This window comes from Mirounga angustirostris, unplaced genomic scaffold (assembly GCF_029215605.1).
Source record: "Mirounga angustirostris isolate CCGP_5_RB_7025 unplaced genomic scaffold, mMirAng1.0.hap1 SCAF_10, whole genome shotgun sequence".
NCBI lineage: Eukaryota > Metazoa > Chordata > Mammalia > Carnivora > Phocidae > Mirounga > Mirounga angustirostris.
Genome location: NW_026991718.1, coordinates 109,822,425 through 109,841,375, shown reverse-complemented (window position 1 = coordinate 109,841,375; position 18,951 = coordinate 109,822,425). Strand labels below are relative to the sequence as shown.

General features: G+C 52.5%; 1 protein-coding gene across 1 annotated transcript; it reads left to right on the top strand.

Moving 5' to 3' along the window:
- Positions 1–448: 448 nt before the first annotated feature.
- On the top strand, positions 449–14,321 carry TGM6 (transglutaminase 6). Its single transcript, XM_064573539.1, has 13 exons — positions 449–506; positions 725–898; positions 1,389–1,631; positions 2,406–2,524; positions 3,787–3,915; positions 5,378–5,555; positions 6,126–6,264; positions 8,688–8,791; positions 8,869–9,111; positions 10,017–10,358; positions 12,767–12,921; positions 13,214–13,347; positions 14,168–14,321. Exons 1-13 carry the CDS (start codon positions 449–451, stop codon positions 14,319–14,321), a joined length of 2,172 nt encoding a protein of 723 aa, XP_064429609.1.
- The last annotated feature ends 4,630 nt before the right edge of the window (positions 14,322–18,951 follow it).

Genomic DNA, 18,951 nt, shown 5'->3' with positions numbered 1-18,951 from the left:
GGGCTCAGCACTGGGCGTGGAACCTGCTTAAGATTCTCTCTCCCTCTCCCTCTGCCCCACCCCCCTCTAAAAAAAGAAAGAAAGGAATGGAGGGAGGGAGAAGGAAGGAAGGAAGGAAGGAAGGAAGGAAGGAAGGAAGGAAGGAAGGAAGGTCACATTTACTGATACTATTTAAAGGAAATCTAACTTTGGGTCCTGATCCCACTGGGCTTGTTGGAAAATTCCATCCCGGTTATTCCTGGGGCCCCTGCATGTTTTGCTTATCTACTGCTATATAACAAACCGCCGCAACACATAGAGGCTTAAAACAACAGCAATCATTCTCTCACTCACAAACCCGCAGTCTGGGCAGAGCTCGGTGGGGGCAGCTGGGTTCTGCTTTGCTTAGGATCAGTGGAGGCAGCATGACCAGAGGCTGGAGGATTTGCTTGCAAGATGGCTCGGTCCCATGGCTGCCAAGTCGGTGCTGGCTGTCAGCTGGGCGTTCGGGGGGCTGGGGGCTGGGGGTCAGGCTAAGAGTAATGGTTCAGTATTCGCTAATTCAGTGTTCACGGCAACTTTGAGGAACGTAAGTACTGCGAATAACAAGAGCCAACTGCATATGATAAAAAGTAGCTGCATGAGCCGATGACTGGCAGGTTGAAGCAGGTGGGCGGGCAAGGCAGACGTGGATGAGACACGTGTCAAGGGCTTGGCCTCACCTCCCTGTCCTCTCCCTGCCCAGGGAGACGAGTCACCAAGGTGGACTGGCTGAGCCGGAAGAACGGTGCTGCCCACCACACCCAAGAGTACCCCGACCCCGAGCTGGTGGTTCGCAGGGGCCAGGCGTTCACCTTGGTGCTGGAGCTCAACAGACCCCTGGAGGAGCAGGAGACCATCATCTTCACCGTGCAGACAGGTAACTGTCTCGCCAGCGCCCCCTGCTGGTCTACATCCAGAAAGCTCTGTCTTGTGACCAGTGACCTGAGACCCTTCGGTCATCAGCGCAGACTGGAGGGAAGCAAGTCCCAGTCCCTGCAGGTGGGCTGAGCTCGGACCCATGGAGACTTTTGATGACGGCGTGCTGCGTGCAGATGGCTAGCAGGATCGATGATGCAGCCCTGGAATTCTCTGCCTACTAAGGAATCTAGGGCTCTGGAAAACCACGGGAATTCCTCACGGACTTTTGGAGCCCAAGCTTTTCTTTCCTAGACAGACATATGACAGACTTTGATTTCAGGGGTCCTGTTACTTTCTCCTAGATCCAGGAAGTGGATGGGAAATCGGGAACAGTGGGGGTGGCCCCCAAGAGTGGCCCGGCGGTTCAGGGAGTGAAGTTGGCATTCCAGGCTTGTAGCTTTTCTGCTTCTCTAGAGCTGGGTCTCCTGATTCCCTCTCCTCTCTGCCAGGACCCCAGGCTTCTGAGGACCACCACACCAAAGCTGTGTTCCAGATATCGGAGCCGGAAGTGGGCAAGACCTGGACAGCCATGGAGGAGGCTCAGACGGAGAACAGCATGACCGTCAGCATCACCAGCCCTCCCAACGCTGTCATCGGCCGCTACCGGATGAGCACCAGGGTCTCCTCTCGCCGAAAACAAAATGAGCGGAAGCTGGGCGAATTTGTTCTCCTTTTCAACCCGTGGTGCCCAGGTAGGGGCTGACAAGTCCGAGGCAGAGGATTTCCCGGAAGCTGTCCTAGAGGTGGGCCTGCCCTTAGCAGGGCATCTGGGAGGCAGGCTAAGCAACAGGGAGGTGAATGCCATGCCAAGAGCTTGGCAAGAGCTAGGCCTAGGCAGAAGCGGGCCCTGGGCAGAGGGACCCGGTAGCAGGGACTACAGAGGATCTTGTGCCAGAGGGGCAAGAATCAGTGGTTTCTGGTGTGCGGGGCCAGTCGGCAGGGATGGGACCTTGTGGGAAGAGAGGCCCGGGCTCTCGCCATCAGCAGCCTTGGTTTAGTCCCTGCTCTGCTAAGTTGCCTCCCTCTGTGAGTCTTGGTTTCCCCATCTGTGAAATGGGAGTTATAACAGCGCCTACCTCTTGCAATTACGGTGGGAATTCATAGTGCTGATGCTTGTAATGTACAAAGTACATCGTAAGGAGTACTGGAGTCAGTATTCTGATTAATATTTAAGAAATGTGAGGCTGCTGTCGGTACCAAGCAGGGTTACCCAAAGGGTCAGGATTCTTAAAGTCCCTCAGTCTTGGGCTGGGTTGGGGTGGGTCTCTGCCTGGGGAATGGAGTCCCCCAGGTGGAATGGGGCTTGGCCAGAAGGCAGCCTAGGAGCCTGTAAACCCCTCTGCTCCCTGCCCCGCCCCGTCCCAAGCCCCCAGGCCCCATCTCGCTGCTCTCCCTGATGTAGCCCCTGCCCCAGGCCTGCAACACCAGAGCCCCAGCCCATGCTGGGCCCGACAACTGCTTTTCAGAGGACGACGTGTTTCTGGACTCAGAGGAGGAGAGACAGGAGTATGTGCTGAATGACAGTGGGATCATCTTCCGAGGCGTGGAGAAGCACATCCGAGCCCAGGGCTGGAACTACGGGCAGGTCTCCAGGGGCACAGGCCAAACAGGGGATGCAGGGTGGGGCGTGCAGGAAGTCAGCCCAGGAGCCCTTCTGTCTGCTCACTTCCTCCCAGCAGGGACAAGCTGGGCTGACTCCTAGAGCAAATCCGTTCATCACTCACCTGTTAGCTGTGCCAAGGCCCTGCGCTGGGTCCTTGGGAAGGGGAGGTGCTTTGGATACAGTGCATTGTAGAAGAAAAAACAGCCTCGATCAGGGGTTCTTAGTCTTGTGCATGCACCAGAATCCCACGGAGGGCTCTTTAAAACACACAGATGGCTGCCCCCCCCCCGCCCCCCACCGCCCCAGAGTTGCTGATTCGGTGGATCTGGGGTGGGTCCTGAGAATGCACATTTCTAACGTGGTCCCAGGTGGTGCTGCTGCTGGTCAGGGACCACACTTAAGAGCCACTGACCAGATAAACAGTTACAATAAAAGGTGTGATGGCGGAGGGGAGGGGGGCATCAGAGTGGTAGAGATGGGGTCAGAGGGAAGTCAGAAGAGCATGAAAGAAAACTCCACCTCGGGGATTGCGGAGGCTTCGTGGCTTTGGGGCTGGGTGTCCCAAGCCGGGCGCGATGTGGCCAGGTGGAGGGCAGAGCCCACAGCAGCATGGCGGCGGGAGGCAGGGAACAGAGGAGGCTCTGATAGAGGAGTCCGGTCGGCCTGGGCTTCAGGTTGGTGGGGCAAGTTAAAGACGCTGACTGTCAGGCTGAGGAGCCAGAGGTTACTCTGGGGCTCAGGGGCTGGGTAGGGACCAGGGACTAGAGAGTCTGGGGTCCACTTAGGGGGTAACCACTCCTCAGCACCCGCCTCTTCTTGCCATGTGCCTCCCCAGACTTTCCAAAGACCCGCCAGAGACCAGAAATCATAATTTGTTTTTAAATGCTGTCAAAGATCCTCCAGTTTTTAAATGCTGTCAATTCGTTCAAAGGTCTTTGGAAAAAGTCATTTAAGCAGTAGGGGTGTGCCGGCAGGATAGATGTGGCTCCAGAGTCACCCGTTCCCCACAGACTTTACTGTGGGGGGTGGGGAGTCCGGGGGGTGGTTACTGAACCGGGAGGGACATGATTAAGGTGCAGCTTCTGGTTCCCAGTGACTCTTTGAGGGAGGGTTCCTGAGACTTGGGGATGCTTTGCGGTGTCCCCGGGGTGGCGGTAGGCAAATTCCCCTGCACGACACAAGGGACCCACTGGGTACGCATCGTGGGAGGCTCTGGCCTCTAAGCAGAGCCTCTCTGGGGACAGTTCGAGGAGGATATCCTGAACATCTGCCTCTGCATCCTGGACCAAAGTCCTCTTCACCAAAACGACCCTGCCACCGATGTGTCCCGCCGCCACGACCCCATCTACGTCAGCAGGGCCATCAGCGCCATGGTGAGGAGCCCCGCCATCCCTGCATACACATGTCCTCCTGGGTCCCTGAGCCAACCCCGGGGTCACACCCTGTGATTTCCCCAAGTTGCTTCTTGTTCTAATTCTCTATCGCTGCCCCAAATCACAGCCAAAACTCAAGTGGCACAAAACAACCACTTATTGTGCCTAGAGTTTTATAGATCAGGGACTTGGGCAGAGCACCGTGAGGACGCCTGTCTCTGCTCCAGGATGCTTCAGCAGGGGGTGTCTGAATGGCGACTGATGGTGGGACTGGTTTCATGAAACCATGTATGTGGGGCCTGGGTTCTAGCAGGGAGGGCTTCTTTCGTTCTCTTCCATGCTGTGTCTGCTGGAGCTGGGATGTCAAGCTGGCTTGCTCACTGTCATGTGTGGCCCCTGGGCCGGGCTGGTTAGAACAGCTGAGGCCGGCCCAGTCGTGGCCCTCTCTCCATGCAGCCTTTCCATGTGACTAGCTTGGGCTTCCTCACAGCATGGCGATCTCCGGGTAATCAGATAGAGCTGCTGGCTGCTGGCCAGACAACGGTTCCAAAACAGAAGAAGCGGAAGCTTCGAGTCCTGGAAAGCCTGGGCCTGGAAATTGGCACCACATCCCTTCTGCCATAGTCATCGGCCAGAGCAGTCCCAGGCCAGCCCAGATTCAGGGAGGGGGGTACTCAGGCCCATCTCTCCATGGGAGGAGAGCCATCTTTATTCTGATACACACAACAATTCCTCCTCCTCCTCCCAAGAGAGCCAGAAGGCCTACTGCAAGCAGGTGCTAAGACCAGTGGGTGGGTATCTGTGATTCCAAAAATGTATGAAGCTGATTTTCTCAGAGTAGATACGCTTCATTCCTCGAGACCTCAGACAAGTGTGGGAGCCCAGAGACTCAAAAGCAGTGACCAGTTCCAGACAGTGGAGTGACACAGCCCTGTGGGATAGCGGGACAGGCTCCAAGTCAGAGTCCTGAACTTGAGGGTCACCCGCACCTTTTGCTAACTTGCCGTGTGGCTTCGACAGGTCCCTTAACCCCTCTGAATCTGTTTAAAAAAAAAAAAAAAAAGGAAAATAACAAAACCTACTTTAAAGTGGGTTAATATAGTGTGCAGAGAGTCCTTAGAATACTGCCTGCACACAGTAAGCGTCTAATGAATGTTAGCTGCCTCTGTAATTATACCACCAACAGTCCCCGAAACAGATCATTTAAAAGAGGAAATGCTGTAAAGTCATAGGTAATTGTCAACAATAGAGTATCCCAATGGAAGGTCGTTGAAGATGATAAATGGAACCAAAAGCAGGTATTTTAAGACTGCAGATGCCCCCAGTTTTTCGGGGAGTTTAAAAGGAAGGGGTGGCCCCCAGCGAGGAGGTGGTCCAAAGTGTGAGATGATGTTGCAGTAGCGAGGTCCCGGGGAGGGAAGCCCCGCCCGTTGGTGGACCTGTCGGCGCCTCCTCTGCGCAGGTGAACAGCAACGATGACCGGGGCGTGGTTCAAGGCCAGTGGCAGGGCAAGTACGGCAGCGGCACCAGCCCCCTGCACTGGAGCGGCAGTGTGACCATTCTGCACAAGTGGTTCAAGGGCAGGTTCAAGCCGGTCAAGTACGGCCAGTGCTGGGTCTTCGCGGGAGTCCTGTGCACAGGTACCCAGGGAAAGACGGTCCCCGCCCCCACCGCAAGCCGGCTCCCTCATTTGCCTTCATTTGCATACACTTGCACAGACCCCACCCCGAGTCTACCTCTTTTGGCGATGGGGAAGGAGAAGTCTGGCTAATGATGAGAGAAACCAGGCCGTTCATTGACATGACTTTTGATCTTTTATTTTGCAGAAGGAGGCTCAGATCCTCCTGTCTTGAGCTCTTTGAGTGTCCCTGAGCAAGCCCTGTGGCCCCTAGGCCTCTGGCGCCGCAGGAAAATGAATGGGCGATTATGTGGCTATTATGTGACTTCCAAGGTCCCACCGGCCTCAGAGCCTGGCTGTCCATACGGGGGTGGCATAGTGTCTTCGGAAGTCTCCGGAGAGGTTGTACGGGGAAGGCGGTGCTTCTGAGAGTGAGGCAGGCAAAGCAGACAGAGACAGGGAGGGGGTGTGACAGATGTGGGTCCTTGCCACCTGATGGGGGTGGTCCCTGCCACCTCCTAGGGGGTCCCTGCCACCTGCTGGAGGGTCCCTGCCACCTGCTGGGAATCCGCACCAGCCTCCTGCTCTTCAGTCCTTAGGTGCCTGGGGATCGCCACCCGGGTGGTGTCCAACTTTAACTCAGCCCATGATACGGACAGGAACCTGAGTGTGGACAAATACGTGGACTCCTTCGGGCGGACGTTGGAGGACCTGACAGAAGACAGCATGTGGTGGGTCCTAGTCCCCTGGGTTGCCAGCCCAGCCCCAGGGCTCCCTGAGCCCGTCTGCAGGAGGGGTGGCCCCAGGACACATGACCCAGAGGCCAAGGAGGGGGGACTCAAGATTTGACTGCCTTGAACTCCAGTTCCCCCTCTGTGGGACTCTGAGCCTTCCCCGAGATTCCCTCTGCGTCGTTACCCCTATGTTCTACCCCTGCTTCTCTGTCAGCAGCCGTGCGCCCTGAATATGTCCCAGGGGGGAGATAGCCTCCTCCTCAGTCCCAACAAGACTCTTCCCACAAAGCTTTAAACAGTTCATTTTAATTTAACTTTTTATTTTACTTTTTTAAAGATTTTATTTATTTATTTGAGAGCGCGAGAGAGAGTGAGCGCACAAGCAGGGGGGGTAGGGGGAGAGGGAGAAGCAGACTCCCCACTGAGCAGGGAGCCCTACTCGATCTCAAAACCCCGGCATCACGACCTGAGCTGAAGGCAGACGCTTAACTGACTTAGCCACCCAGGCGCCCTAATTTAATTTTTTAAAATAGGAAATACATGCATGTGCATTAATATTCAAAAGGTACCAAATGGGCGACAGGGCTAAGCCTCCCTCCCGCCCGGGTTCGAGCCTGGCATCCTCCTCACAGGAGGCAACACTGCGACGAGCTTCTTACACCTCTTCACAGGGAGGCTCTGCAGATACCAGGACGTACATACTCACAGTCCCTCGCTCCCAAGCTTTTTACCCACTTAGTATCTGCAGCATGATGTCATCCTGCTCATCTTGTTCTACATTTCAGAATTTTAAAATAAGGTTTTAGAAATAATAATAACACCACGCTCAGTGAGCACCTAGTCTATGCCAGGCCCAGTTCTAAGTGCTGTGCATATACGGACTCATGAATTCCTCCAGACAGTCTTGTGAGCAAGCTAGCATTATTAGCCCTATTTTGTCGATGAGGAAATCCAGGCACAGAGAGGTTAGGTAACCTCTCTAAGGCTGCACAGCAAAGTGAGTGGAAGAGCTTGGGTATGAACCTGGTCTGCCTTTCAGTTGTATAGAAAACCATAGTCAAAACCAGGAAAAAACAGGTCTATAGCCTCATTCCTTCCCTCTGCCTCTCTTCTCCCCTTTCCTCCTCCTTTTGGTTCTCCTCATTCCCTCTCCCTGCAGGAGCACCAAAAAAAAAAGTCTTCTCTTTTGATGCTGGGACCCCTGTCACCACAGAGGTTATCAGATTACACCCAAGTCCTTATCCAGATACTCTCCCACACAAAGACAACTACCTCCTTAAGAGGAGTCCTGAGGTCAGCTATAAAGATGCCAAGTCCGGCAAACTGGGGTTTGTCTCTCCTGCTTCCTTCCTGGGTGAGCCTTGTGCAAATGATGTCACTTTGCTAGTCTCATGTTCTCATCTTTAACACAGGAAACGTAAAGTCTGAACTCCTTACCAAGACCTACAGAGCCCTGCATAATCTGACTCCTACCTACCCGCCCCCCATGCTGGCCAAAGCCCAGCAGATATGTACTTTCTGTTCCTTGAAGACACAAAGATTTTCCTTATCTCAGAGTCTTTGCACATGCTGTTCCTTCTGCCTGGAACACTGTTCCCATCGCTCTTCCGATGGCTAATCCTTTCTTATTTAAGCCTCATCTTAAACGTCATTTTCTTAGAGTTGGTCTCCAGCCGTTACTCACCACTCAGGTCTCTCTCTTTCTTCACAGCATTTATTGTTACTTGCATTTGTTTTATTTATCTGCTTACTTATTTTTACCCATCTCCTCACCCCTCTTCTCCTTTCGTAGAATGTAAGCTTCATGAGGGCAAGATCTTGTGTCTTTTTTTTTTTTAATTTTTTTTTTAGATTTTATTTATTTGAGAGAGAGAGACAAGAGATAGTGAGATAGAGAGCACAAATGGGGAGGAGAGGGAGAAGCAGGCTCCCCACAGAGCAGGGAGCCCGATGCGAGACTCGATCCCAGGACCCTAGGATCATGACCTGAGCCGAAGGCAGACGCTTAACCGACTGAGCCACCCAGGCGCCCCAAGATCTTGTGTCTTATTTGCGATTGTATTTCTGGTACCTTGAACAACAGTTTCTTGATATATATATATATCAATATATGTATATATATATACACACACACACATATATATACATGTATATACATATATACACATACATACATACACTACATATATATGGAATATATATATATATACACACACCTATATACATATACCTATATACATATATTTAACTCTCAGATTGTATATAGAACTGTTCACCAGTATGGTTCAATGAATGGTTCCTAAGATTCAGCCCCAGTACTGCAGTCTGGGGCCGGGGCCTGGCTCACAGCAGGAACTGGCCATCCTCTGGGCCTCTGTGCTCGCTGAAGGCCCCCCTGCCCCCTCCTCTCTCTGTGGCAGGAATTTCCATGTCTGGAATGAGAGTTGGTTTGCCCGCCAGGACCTGGGCCCCTCCTACAACGGCTGGCAGGTTCTGGACGCCACCCCCCAGGAGGAGAGCGAAGGTATGGGCTCAGCCGGGCGGGTCGCAGACCCCCGCTTTCCCTCACCCATGCTGCTCACGGCCATCCCTCCTGCCCAGGCGTGTTCCGGTGTGGCCCGGCCTCCGTCACCGCCATCCGCGAGGGCGACGTGCACCTGGCCCACGATGGCCCCTTTGTGTTCGCGGAGGTCAACGCGGACTATGTCACCTGGCTGTGGCACGAGGATGAGAGCTGGGAGCGGATATACTCGGACACAAAGAAGATCGGGAGGTGTATCAGCACCAAGGCCGTGGGCAGCGACTCCCGTGTGGACATCACCGGCCTCTACAAGTATCCAGAAGGTAAGGGCGATACGGCGGCCTCCGTCGGTCTCCCAAGACAGCCTGTCTGCTCTACGGACCGCCACAGGCCAACCGGGGCCAGGCCCCTCCCCGCGGGCTGTGATGGCAAGGGAAGCAGCCATTACCCAGCTCTAGCCCATCACCGCGGTGTAGACAGTTGGAAGGGAGCATGACTAACAAATGGAATTTGGAGCCAGACTGCCTGGGGTCAAATCTTGAGCCCCTCAGGGGTTGCTTTATTTCTCTGTGCCTCGGGTTCCTTATCTATAAAATGGGGTGGTGGTAGCGCCGACCTCCCCGGGGAGGAAATACAGCGGCTGGAACTGTTGTGCGCGGCGCCTCGCACGTCTACGCGAGTGTCGGCTCTCCCTATCGGATGAGCCTTCAGACCCAGTTGTCAGAGAAGCTGCCAACCTGTATTTTTGCGCGGAATTTTCCAACCTGGAGTTGTTGGCGACTAATTTAAAACGTATTTATTTATTTATTTATTTATTTATTTATTTATTTATTTAAGATTTTATTTATTTATTTTAGAGACAGCACAAGAGGGGGGAGGGTCAGAGGGAGAAGCAGACTCCCCGCCGAGCAGGGAGCCCGATGCGGGACTCGATCCCGGGACTCCAGGATCATGACCTGAGCCGAAGGCAGTGGCTTAACCAACTGAGCCACCCAGGCGCCCCTAAAACGTATTTAAATAGTCCCAGAACCAAACACAGTGCATATGGCTGGTTCCTGGGCTGTTGGTCTGAGACACCACCCCCCCCCCCCCCCCCCGCCATGGCCGTGGTATGGAAGGGGTGAAGGAGGCATGGTTTTGCCTAGAGAGGAGGGGAAATGAGCAGAGAGGCCCTGGGACGGGTGGAGGAGGAAAGGGGTGCCCGCCTCACCGTGCGTGATGCCCGCAGGGTCCTGGAAGGAGAGGCAGGTGTACCGCAAGGCCATGAGGAAGCTGTTCAGTGTGGAAGCCTCTGGGAGGAGGACCGGGTTCCGCAGGATGGGCGGCCGTGGTCTTTGGCGCGGGGACCTCCTGGGGCCCGCCACCAAGCCCAACATCACCGGCAAGTTCAAGATGCTGGAACCGCCCGTGCTGGGCCACGACCTGAGCCTGGCTCTGTGCTTGACCAACCTCACCTCCAGGCCCCAGAGGGTCCGAGTCAACCTGAGCGGCGCCACCATCCTATACACCCGCAGGCCGGTGGCTGAGATCCTGCACGAGTCCCACTCGGTGCGGCTGGGGCCGGCGGAAGGTAGGAAGGCCCCCACTTGGGGGGACCTCGCCAGCCCAACCCCTTAATGGGGGGTGGGGAGGGCGGAGCACACCTTCCCAGCATCCTGCACTCATTTCCAGGAAAGACAGGGATGTTGCTGGGCATGTGTTCAGTGCCTTGCCTCTTGTCCCCAATTGACAGGTGAGAAAACTGAGCTCAGAGGAGCTCACTAATGAGACTAGTAATAGAAGTCCACAATCATCTGGTGGCAAACTCGGATGGAGCTGAGGTGATCGCAATCCCTCTGAATATTTACACCCGGAACAAATACCTGCCGGGAACATTTCACAGTCTATGGAGTATGCCTCGTCACCTTCCTAAAATCCAGCAAATTCTGGAGCCCAGCTGTCTGCAGGTGTCCCATGTGAGGGGCATGGACCAGTAAGCAATGGTTACTAAGTGCTTACGTGTGCCAGGCCCTGTCCTGAGAATTCTGTACACATCAGCTGCTGTCCCCACAACATTCTCTGTCCCCAGCCCTCCTTTCCTCCCCTCCGGTTTCTGTCTGTCTGTCTCTCTCTCCCTCTCCCCCGTCACATAACATTCTGCACTCTAAGGATTCACTTAAAGAAATTGTTCTTCTGGGCCCAGTTTCAGAAGCTTGTGTGTTTTGACAGAGGGAAAACATGTGAAGGAGACATCACACACCTTTTCATTTTTTTGCTTTTTACCTTTCACGAAATCCAAATGGCAAAATAACACTTCATAAGGAAATATTAACTAACATGCACTTTCTCCTGGTTTTTTTTCATATTAAAAGTAATATGTCTTCATTAAAGGTTTTGAGGGCACAGAGAAGGATCACCTGTGATCCTGCCACCCCCCCCCCATAAATTGTTAACTTGTTTTCCTTCCATATTTTTAACACCTGTTGCTTTTTGCCGAACAGGTCTGATTACACTGTGGGCACTCAGTGTTTATTAGTGCCTCTCTCTGTTCACATTACATTGTTATTTACATATTTTTATAAGCTCTCCGTCCACATCATTTTAACAGATGTATAATCTTTAAATAAATATACAGATAGTTCTTTTTATATGTGGTGGGAGTCAGTTTGCTAATATTTTATTGAGGAGTCTTGGAATTTGCATTTCTAACAAGTTCCCAGATAATGCTGATGCCCCGATTCCAAGACCACGCTTTGAGAACCACTGATCTCCTGCCACGCAAGGAGTAAATGATGTAACATATGTAAAGTATTTGGTGTCATGCCTACCACCTAAGGAACATAATTTATTGTAGGGACTGACAGGATTATTGAGATTATAAATTGGAGATAAGTATTACTGGCTCATGGAATTGTTGGGAGGATTGAATGAGTTCATCAACGAATGTGCTCCTAAGTGCCCAGCAGTAAAAGTTAGTAAAAATTAGCTTTTATAATTATTAATTATTGCTGTTATTGTGTTAAGGATTCTCCCAGTCATGACCTACTGGACTAAGGAAACCCATAAGGCAAGGTAGAGTTTTGACCGATGGATCGGCATTTGGGCATTCAAGAAGCACCTGCTATATGCAAAGCTCTGGGAGACCATAAAGTGAACCAAGTTCAAATCCTTTAAGGACCTTTTCCACAGGTTGTAACCTGACGCCCTCAGGGGCAGGAAGGAAAGAGACACACGGGAAGAGCAGTAGGGGGTGGTAGGGCCGGGAGCAAATCAGAAAGAACATACTGTAGCTAAAGGAAAAAAAATACGTGGTCCAAAAACACCCAGATATGACTGGGAGTCCGCTGGGGCCTGTGGCGACCCATGCTCAAGAGAAGGAAATGCACAGGCGGGGTGTCTGCGGCTGGTGAGAAACCCAGATGGCCTGGACCACGGGAGCTCAGAAGGCAGAGGGCGTGAGATCACTGAGTGGGGTACCCGTGAAGGCTTTCCACCTGGGGGTGCTGACTAGGATGGGCCTTAATGGGGAGGGAGGATTTGGAGAAGCGGTGAAGAAGTTGGCCTCCTCACCGGATTGGAAGCTTGAGGCAGACCTTTGACCCCCCTCTTCTCTGCACCTAGCACATAGTAGGTGCTCAAGAAACAGTGAGTGGATAATGGACTGAGAGACTTGCATCTGGAATGATTAGGGAAAGTTCAAACACACCTCTGGGAGTTCTTGGAGAAACAATCTGGTGTCGTTGGTAGCCAACTGCCTGAATTTGAATCCCACCTCATCTTGGCTCCTTGATTTACTTGCTGTGTGACACTGGACAAGAAACTAACCTCTCTGAGCCTTAGGTTTCTTCATCTGTGAACTGATGATAATAATGCCTGTCTCAGGTTGGTGGCAAGGACCAGAGAGAGTGTAATTAGGAATGGAGCCTTCCCTCCCTCCTCTTGGGTACTGTTGAAAGAGATTGTTGGACCCCTAACTCCCGCCTCTGCTTTCCCTTCCAGCAAAAGAGATCCCAATCACAATATCTTACTCTCAATATAAGGAAGATCTGACAGAGGACAAGAAGATCCTGTTGGCTGCCATGTGCTTTGTCACCAAAGGAGAGAAGCTCCTGGTGGAGAAGGACATCACTCTGGAGGACTTCATCACCATCAAGGTGAGTCCCATCTGCATCCACCTCCATGTTCCTGGCAGGCCCCCTTCACAGCTGGGGGAGGGCATCAGAAGCTGGGGGGTTTGTGCTTTTGGCTCCGGCTTCAGCTCTCAAGGGCCAGAGACAAGTGGCATGGATGGATATAATGGTGGAGCTCAGTAAGGGGGTAGGTGGATGCAAAGGGTGGCCATGATTCATGCCCAGGCCAGGCTCCAGCCAGTGTCCTAGCCGGGACCTGTGGGTTTCCTGGGGGAGTGTGGAGGAGGACGATGACTTATGGGGATCACCCCTCCAGGTGCTGGGCCCTGCCGTGGTGGGGATGGTGGTTGTGGTGGAAGTGATGGTGGTCAACCCCCTTCTGGAGAAAGTGGAGGACTGTGTGCTGATGGTGGAGGGCAGTGGCCTTCTCCACGGACAGCTCAGCATCGAGTAAGTGTCAGCCTGGGAGTGGGAGCCCTACTTTCCTTATATGATGGGCCACGGAGAAGCGGCCAATGGAGGGGGCTGCGGGAAAGACTCTGGACCCCCAGGAACCAGCTCACAGCCTAGACACACCAGCCTTCATTTATTTTTTCCTTCCTTCATTCATTTGGTCCTGAGCTCAGTCATATAACTCATCCACTCACCCACCCACTTGTTCACATGACCCTTAATCAGAATGACCTGTTCTCTGAGCCACGTGGCGACCGTTGGGAATGCCAAGATGACCAGATGGGGTTCTGCCTGGAGAAGTGTTCTCATAGACAGGTGGTCCTTCAAATGAGCACAGTGTGATTTGTGCAGAGAGATGGATCCCCAGGGCCCAGGGAATCAGAGGCAGCCCTTAATTGGGGATGGGGTGGAACCAGGGAAAAGCTACAGTGGAGCTGGCCTTAAATGATGAATCAAGAAGCTTTTTAGGCATCAAGAAGGATAGAGGGCTTCCCAGTCGGAGGTCTCAGTGGCTGGGGTCGTCAGGGAAGGCCTCCTGGAAGAAGAGGGACTTGATCTGGTCCTTGGGTGCAATTGGAATGGGAAGGGCATCCTAGGTGGGAGGAACAGTGCAGACAAAAGCCCAGAGAGAGGAAGTGTATGGGATGTTCAGGGCACAGGGAGGGGACAAGCCTGGCATTAAGCTGGAAGCATACTGACAAGGCTTGAATGTCAGTCTCAAGGTGTGACCTTGATCCCAAGGGCTCTGGAGATGGCAGGCCAGACTCGGGAGGAGAGGGGGCTGATGGTCTGCCTTTCTCCCATTCCCTTTCCCCAGTGTGCCCAGCCTGAAGCCTCAGGAGAGGGCCTTGGTCCAGTTCAACATCACCCCATCCAAGAGCGGCCCGAGGCAGCTGCAGGTGGACCTCATCAGCCCCCACTTCCCGGACATCAAGGGCTTTGTGACCATCCACGTGGCCACAGCCAAGTGACCGTCCACCACAAGGGGCTGAGAGCGGGGGAGACGGCCCCCGTTCCTTTCCGGTCCACCTCTTTGTCTCTCCTGCATGGGAGCCAGGAGGCCTGGTTTCCAGTTCTGCTTCAGTTTCTGCCCCACTTGGTGAATTTGGGCGAGTCCCTTCCTCTCCTGGGCCTCAGTTTCCCCATCTGTAAAATGAAGTGTGAGACTTAAACTTTTGGACAACGATGGATGATGTAGGGAGCCTCTTCCACCTTCATCAACCACCCTCACGGCTGGGAGGCTAACAGACCAAGCCTCACAGTAACCGAGGCCCACCCGGCTCTGCCACCGCCTGCCTGGTCTGCTCACCGTCACCCTGGCCAACCCCTGGGCTCTCCTTGCTTCTCGCTCAGCGCCTTCATGCTCTGGCCACCTCCAGACCCAAGAACGTCCTCCCAGCACTGAAAAGGACCCCAAAAGTGTTCGAGCTTGCTCCTAAACATCCCTCAACATTCCCATTTTATGCCCATGGCCATAGGATGAGCTAGAGGCAGAATTGGGGCCCGTGTGAATGCCACTTACACCATCTAAGCTTTACCCCAAAGTCATGTGCTGAAAACCATTAGATTTGAAGCAATGGGAGATCTTCCCTCCATGAAGACCCGAGGGGCCCCTGCTGCCTGGAAGAAGCTGAAGATGGAAGAGCCTGATTGCATCTGAGGATGAAGCCCCAAATCTGATCTCGGCATGGTCATCAGCGGTCTCCTACCACCAGCCCAGGGGTTATTGACTTTTTGAGAATGAGAACAGCGTTAACTTTGCAAAACATCCCCAGCAGCTACACACAATCAAGTTCTTAGCCTCAAAACAGGACAGAGGCCTCTGGGACAAGGACTGGAGTGGAGACCACCAGGACCTGAGGATAACCGCACAGCTCAGAATGTTCTAGATAGCCAAAAGAATGTCAACTAATCATAGAATTTAAGTCATCCACACAACAAAACAGCCTCATCTGCAGTGAGACACCTCCTGCCCGCGAACTTAAGTGGGAACAATTTACGTAGGAAGTCTTTGCTAAAAGGAGGTCAGGGAAACACATGCGCAGTGTGTGATGGGTGGTCCTTGGGACCCAGGCCTCGGGGAAGGCATTTGTCTGACGATTCTACGCAGCCATGACAGCTTGGGAGAATCCAGATGTGTGGAGGACCCCCTTTCCAAACCTCGGTTTGGGATGCTGATCCTGTCCATCTAAGAGGGGCACAGCTGGAGATCCAGAGTGGGCAGCCACTTCCTCGGGGCTGAGCAGCAGGAAGGGGTACGGGGGGGCGGACTCAACAGAGGGGATCTCCCACGCTTAGTAAAAAGGACGCTTTTTTTTTTTAAGATTTTATTTATTTATTTATTTGACCGCGAGAGACACAGCGAGAAAGGGAACACAAGCAGGGGGAGTGGGAGAGGGAGAAGGAGGCTTCCCGCTGAGCAGGGAGCCCGATGCGGGGCTCAATCCCAGGACCCTGGGATCATGACCTGAGCCGAAGGCAGACGCTTAATGACTGAGCCACCCAGGCACCCCAAAGGGACGCTTCTTTTAGCAAGGAGACCTTCTTGGCCCCTTCCAGTTGCCCCAGACACCTCATCCTTCCAGCAAATGCCAATTGCCCGCCTTCCTCAGGCTTGGCTGTACCGGGCTGCCCCTCCCAGGAGGTGGACTCTGAGACAGAGTTTAGGGTGCAGGACATTTAGTAAGGAATGACCTGGGGGTCCACACAGTGGAAGGGAGGGGGAGGAAGCAGGATGGGTGGAGGGAGGAATCGAGCCATGACTCAGGTCCAGTGAGAACCTGGGCCGGTATACCCCACGGGCGGCTCTGGGGCTAGTGTGGCCCATGAGAGTTGTCCCAGGTTGGGCCAAGTTGGCTGGGCCTTTCTATGCTCACATCCGTCACCGATTTGCCCCAGAAGAGGTGTGCCTTTGGGCAAGCTAGCTCTCTATGGCGGAGGCCAGCCCTGGGGTCATCTGCAGTCAGCCCTCCCGGCAGCTGGGGACAACAAGCCCTCCACTGAAGGAAGGGCCAGACGGCATGTCTCCACCTGCCTTCTGTTCAACCCAAGGCCAGAGCAGTGACATTACCCGTTTCCCTGCGCTTACCTTCCTGTGGGTGGCAACAGGTACTCAATCACCACATTTTAAAAGGTGCAAAAAGTTAAAATGAGAAATAAGAGTAAACAAGTAAACAAATCCATGGGTTAGCTAATTACATGTAGTGACATGCGCCAAAGAGAAAATAAAACACACTGTCGCCTCTCCCGGAGTTGTGGGGGACAGGATAACACCACCTTCCGTGGTGGCCTCAGAGAAAGTCTCTGAGGAAGTGATACTCGAGCTCAGATTTTAATAGTAACCCCAAAAATGATTGAAAACTACATGAGTGTGCTTACCACATGCCAGGAACTGTCAGCAGGTGCCTTACATATATTTATTTAATCTCCTAACAAGTCAGTAAAGTACAAACTATTGTCTCCGTCTTTAACCTGCCTCATGGCGCAGCCAGGGCTGGGCACCTTGACTCACACAGAGCTCTGGATGGAGGGTGTGTTCAGAAGGCATCACGGATGGCAAAGCACCCCCCTCCCCCCGGGCAGTGCCCGAGCCAGGTAATTTCTGACATGACACGTTCCAGTTACCAATCACTGTGTAACAACCACCCCATGACTTAAGACTTAAAATAATGACAACAATCATTTCGCGGATGAATCTGCAGTTGGGTCCAGGGCTTGGTCGGGATCGCTTGTCTCTGCTTGACTCCGTGGAGCGGGGAGAGCGCCAAGGCTGGGCCAGGATCGTCAGAAGGCTTATCCACTCACAAGCCTGCCGGTGGATGCTGGCTCTTGGCTCTTGGCAGAGCACCAGGCTGGGCCGTCAGCCGCAACACCTACCCACAGCCTCTCCATGTGGCCTGGGCTTCCTCACAACACGGTGTCCGTGGGGCAAGGACAAGCATCTTGAGAGAGAGAGAGTCAGATGGAAGCCATATGGCCTTTATGTGTTGGGGCTGGAAGTCGTCCAGTCCCACTTCTGCCACATTCTATTCATCAAGGCAGTGACAAAGTTCCTCCAAGTTTCAAGAGGAGATAGACCCAATTCGTGATAAAGAGTGGAAAGATCCCGGAAGGGCTTATAGGACTGGAAATATTGCCGTAGATACTTTTGGAAATATACAATCTGCCATGCGGTTTCCTGCTGCCTGCTTCTGGACCCTCCGAAGACTTGTGGAGTCCCATATTGCCCTGTGTCTCGTCTCTTAGTATCCTCTCCAATTTGCACTTAAATTCTACACCGCCCCCTTTGCTTAAGCCGACAAGAATCCATTTCTTCTGCTTGCAACCAAGAAGTCTGACTCATGCAGACACCGAGGTGGAAATGAGCTTGGTCTGTCCCAGGAACAAAATGAAGGCCAATGTCTCCAAAATGTCCTACCCTCTTCTTTTTTTTTAAAGATTTTATTTATTTATTTGAGAGAGAGAGAGAATGAGAGACAGAGAGCACGAGAGGGAAGAGGGCAGAGGGAGAAGCAGACCCCCTGCTGAGCAGGGAGCCCGATGCGGGACTCGATCCCGGGACTCGATCCCGGGACTCCAGGATCATGACCTGAGCCGAAGGCAGTCGCTTAACCAACTGAGCCACCCAGGCGCCCTGTCCTACCCTCTTCTTGATACTGGTCAGCAGTCCTAAGCTTCAGTCCCTAGACGGTAACCAACAAGGGGGATTTACAGGCCAGTACCTTGACCCTGACCCCTCCAATAGCTTTCCGTTCATGTTATCTGTGCCCATGTTGCAGCCCTAAAATGCTGTCCCCGTGAAAGATCCTTTAGCCTCCTCTTCAATGGTGAGACTCAGTGGGTTCTGGGACTATTTCTTAAATTGAAGCAGGCAAGGCAGAAAGGTGGTGGCCGTACTGGTGGTGTTTGTGTTAGCCAGGGTCCCCCAGAGAAACAGAGCCAACAGGATGTACGTATTGGCCTTGTCGGCCTCCAAAATCACATGAGCCGATTTTGTAGTCAGCTGTATTTCTATGGACTATCAACGAACAATCCAAACCAAAATTTATTTTTAATTTACACTTAAAATCTATTAAAAAAAATACAAAATACTTAGATGTCAATCTAACAAAACATATGGACTTACATGCTGAAAGCTAAAAAACGCTGATGAGAGAAATCAAAGAAGATCTAAATAAATGGAGAGATGTCTCTTGGTCATGGATTAGAACACTCAACAAAGATAAGAAGCCAATTATCCCCCAAATTGTTATGCAGGTTTAGTGCAATTCCCATCAAAATCCCAGCAAGAAAATTTGATAAACTGGACTTCATCACAATTCAAAACTTTTGCATCCATGAAAGATCCTGTTAAAATAATGAAAGACAAGCTTCATACTGGGGGTGGGTGGGGAATGTCTGCAAACCATGTATCTGACAAAGAACTAGAATCCAGAATATATAAAGAACTCTCAAAATCCAACAGTAAAAAACAATCTAAGAAAATGGGCAAAAGATATAACCTTTTCACCGAAGAGGATATACAGATGGCAAAAAAAAAAAAAACATATGAAAGGCTATTCAGTATTATTAGCCATTAGGGAAATGCAAATTAAAACCACA

Coding starts and splice junctions, on each gene's coding strand:
- TGM6 (XM_064573539.1), top strand. CDS start 449: ATGGCTGCCAAGTCGGTGCTGGCTGTCAGCTGGGCGTTCGGGGGGCTG. Junction 1,632..2,405: donor TTTCAACCCGTGGTGCCCAG/GTAGGGGCTGAC, acceptor ACTGCTTTTCAG/AGGACGACGTGTTTCTGGAC. Junction 3,916..5,377: donor GCAGGGCCATCAGCGCCATG/GTGAGGAGCCCC, acceptor TCCTCTGCGCAG/GTGAACAGCAACGATGACCG.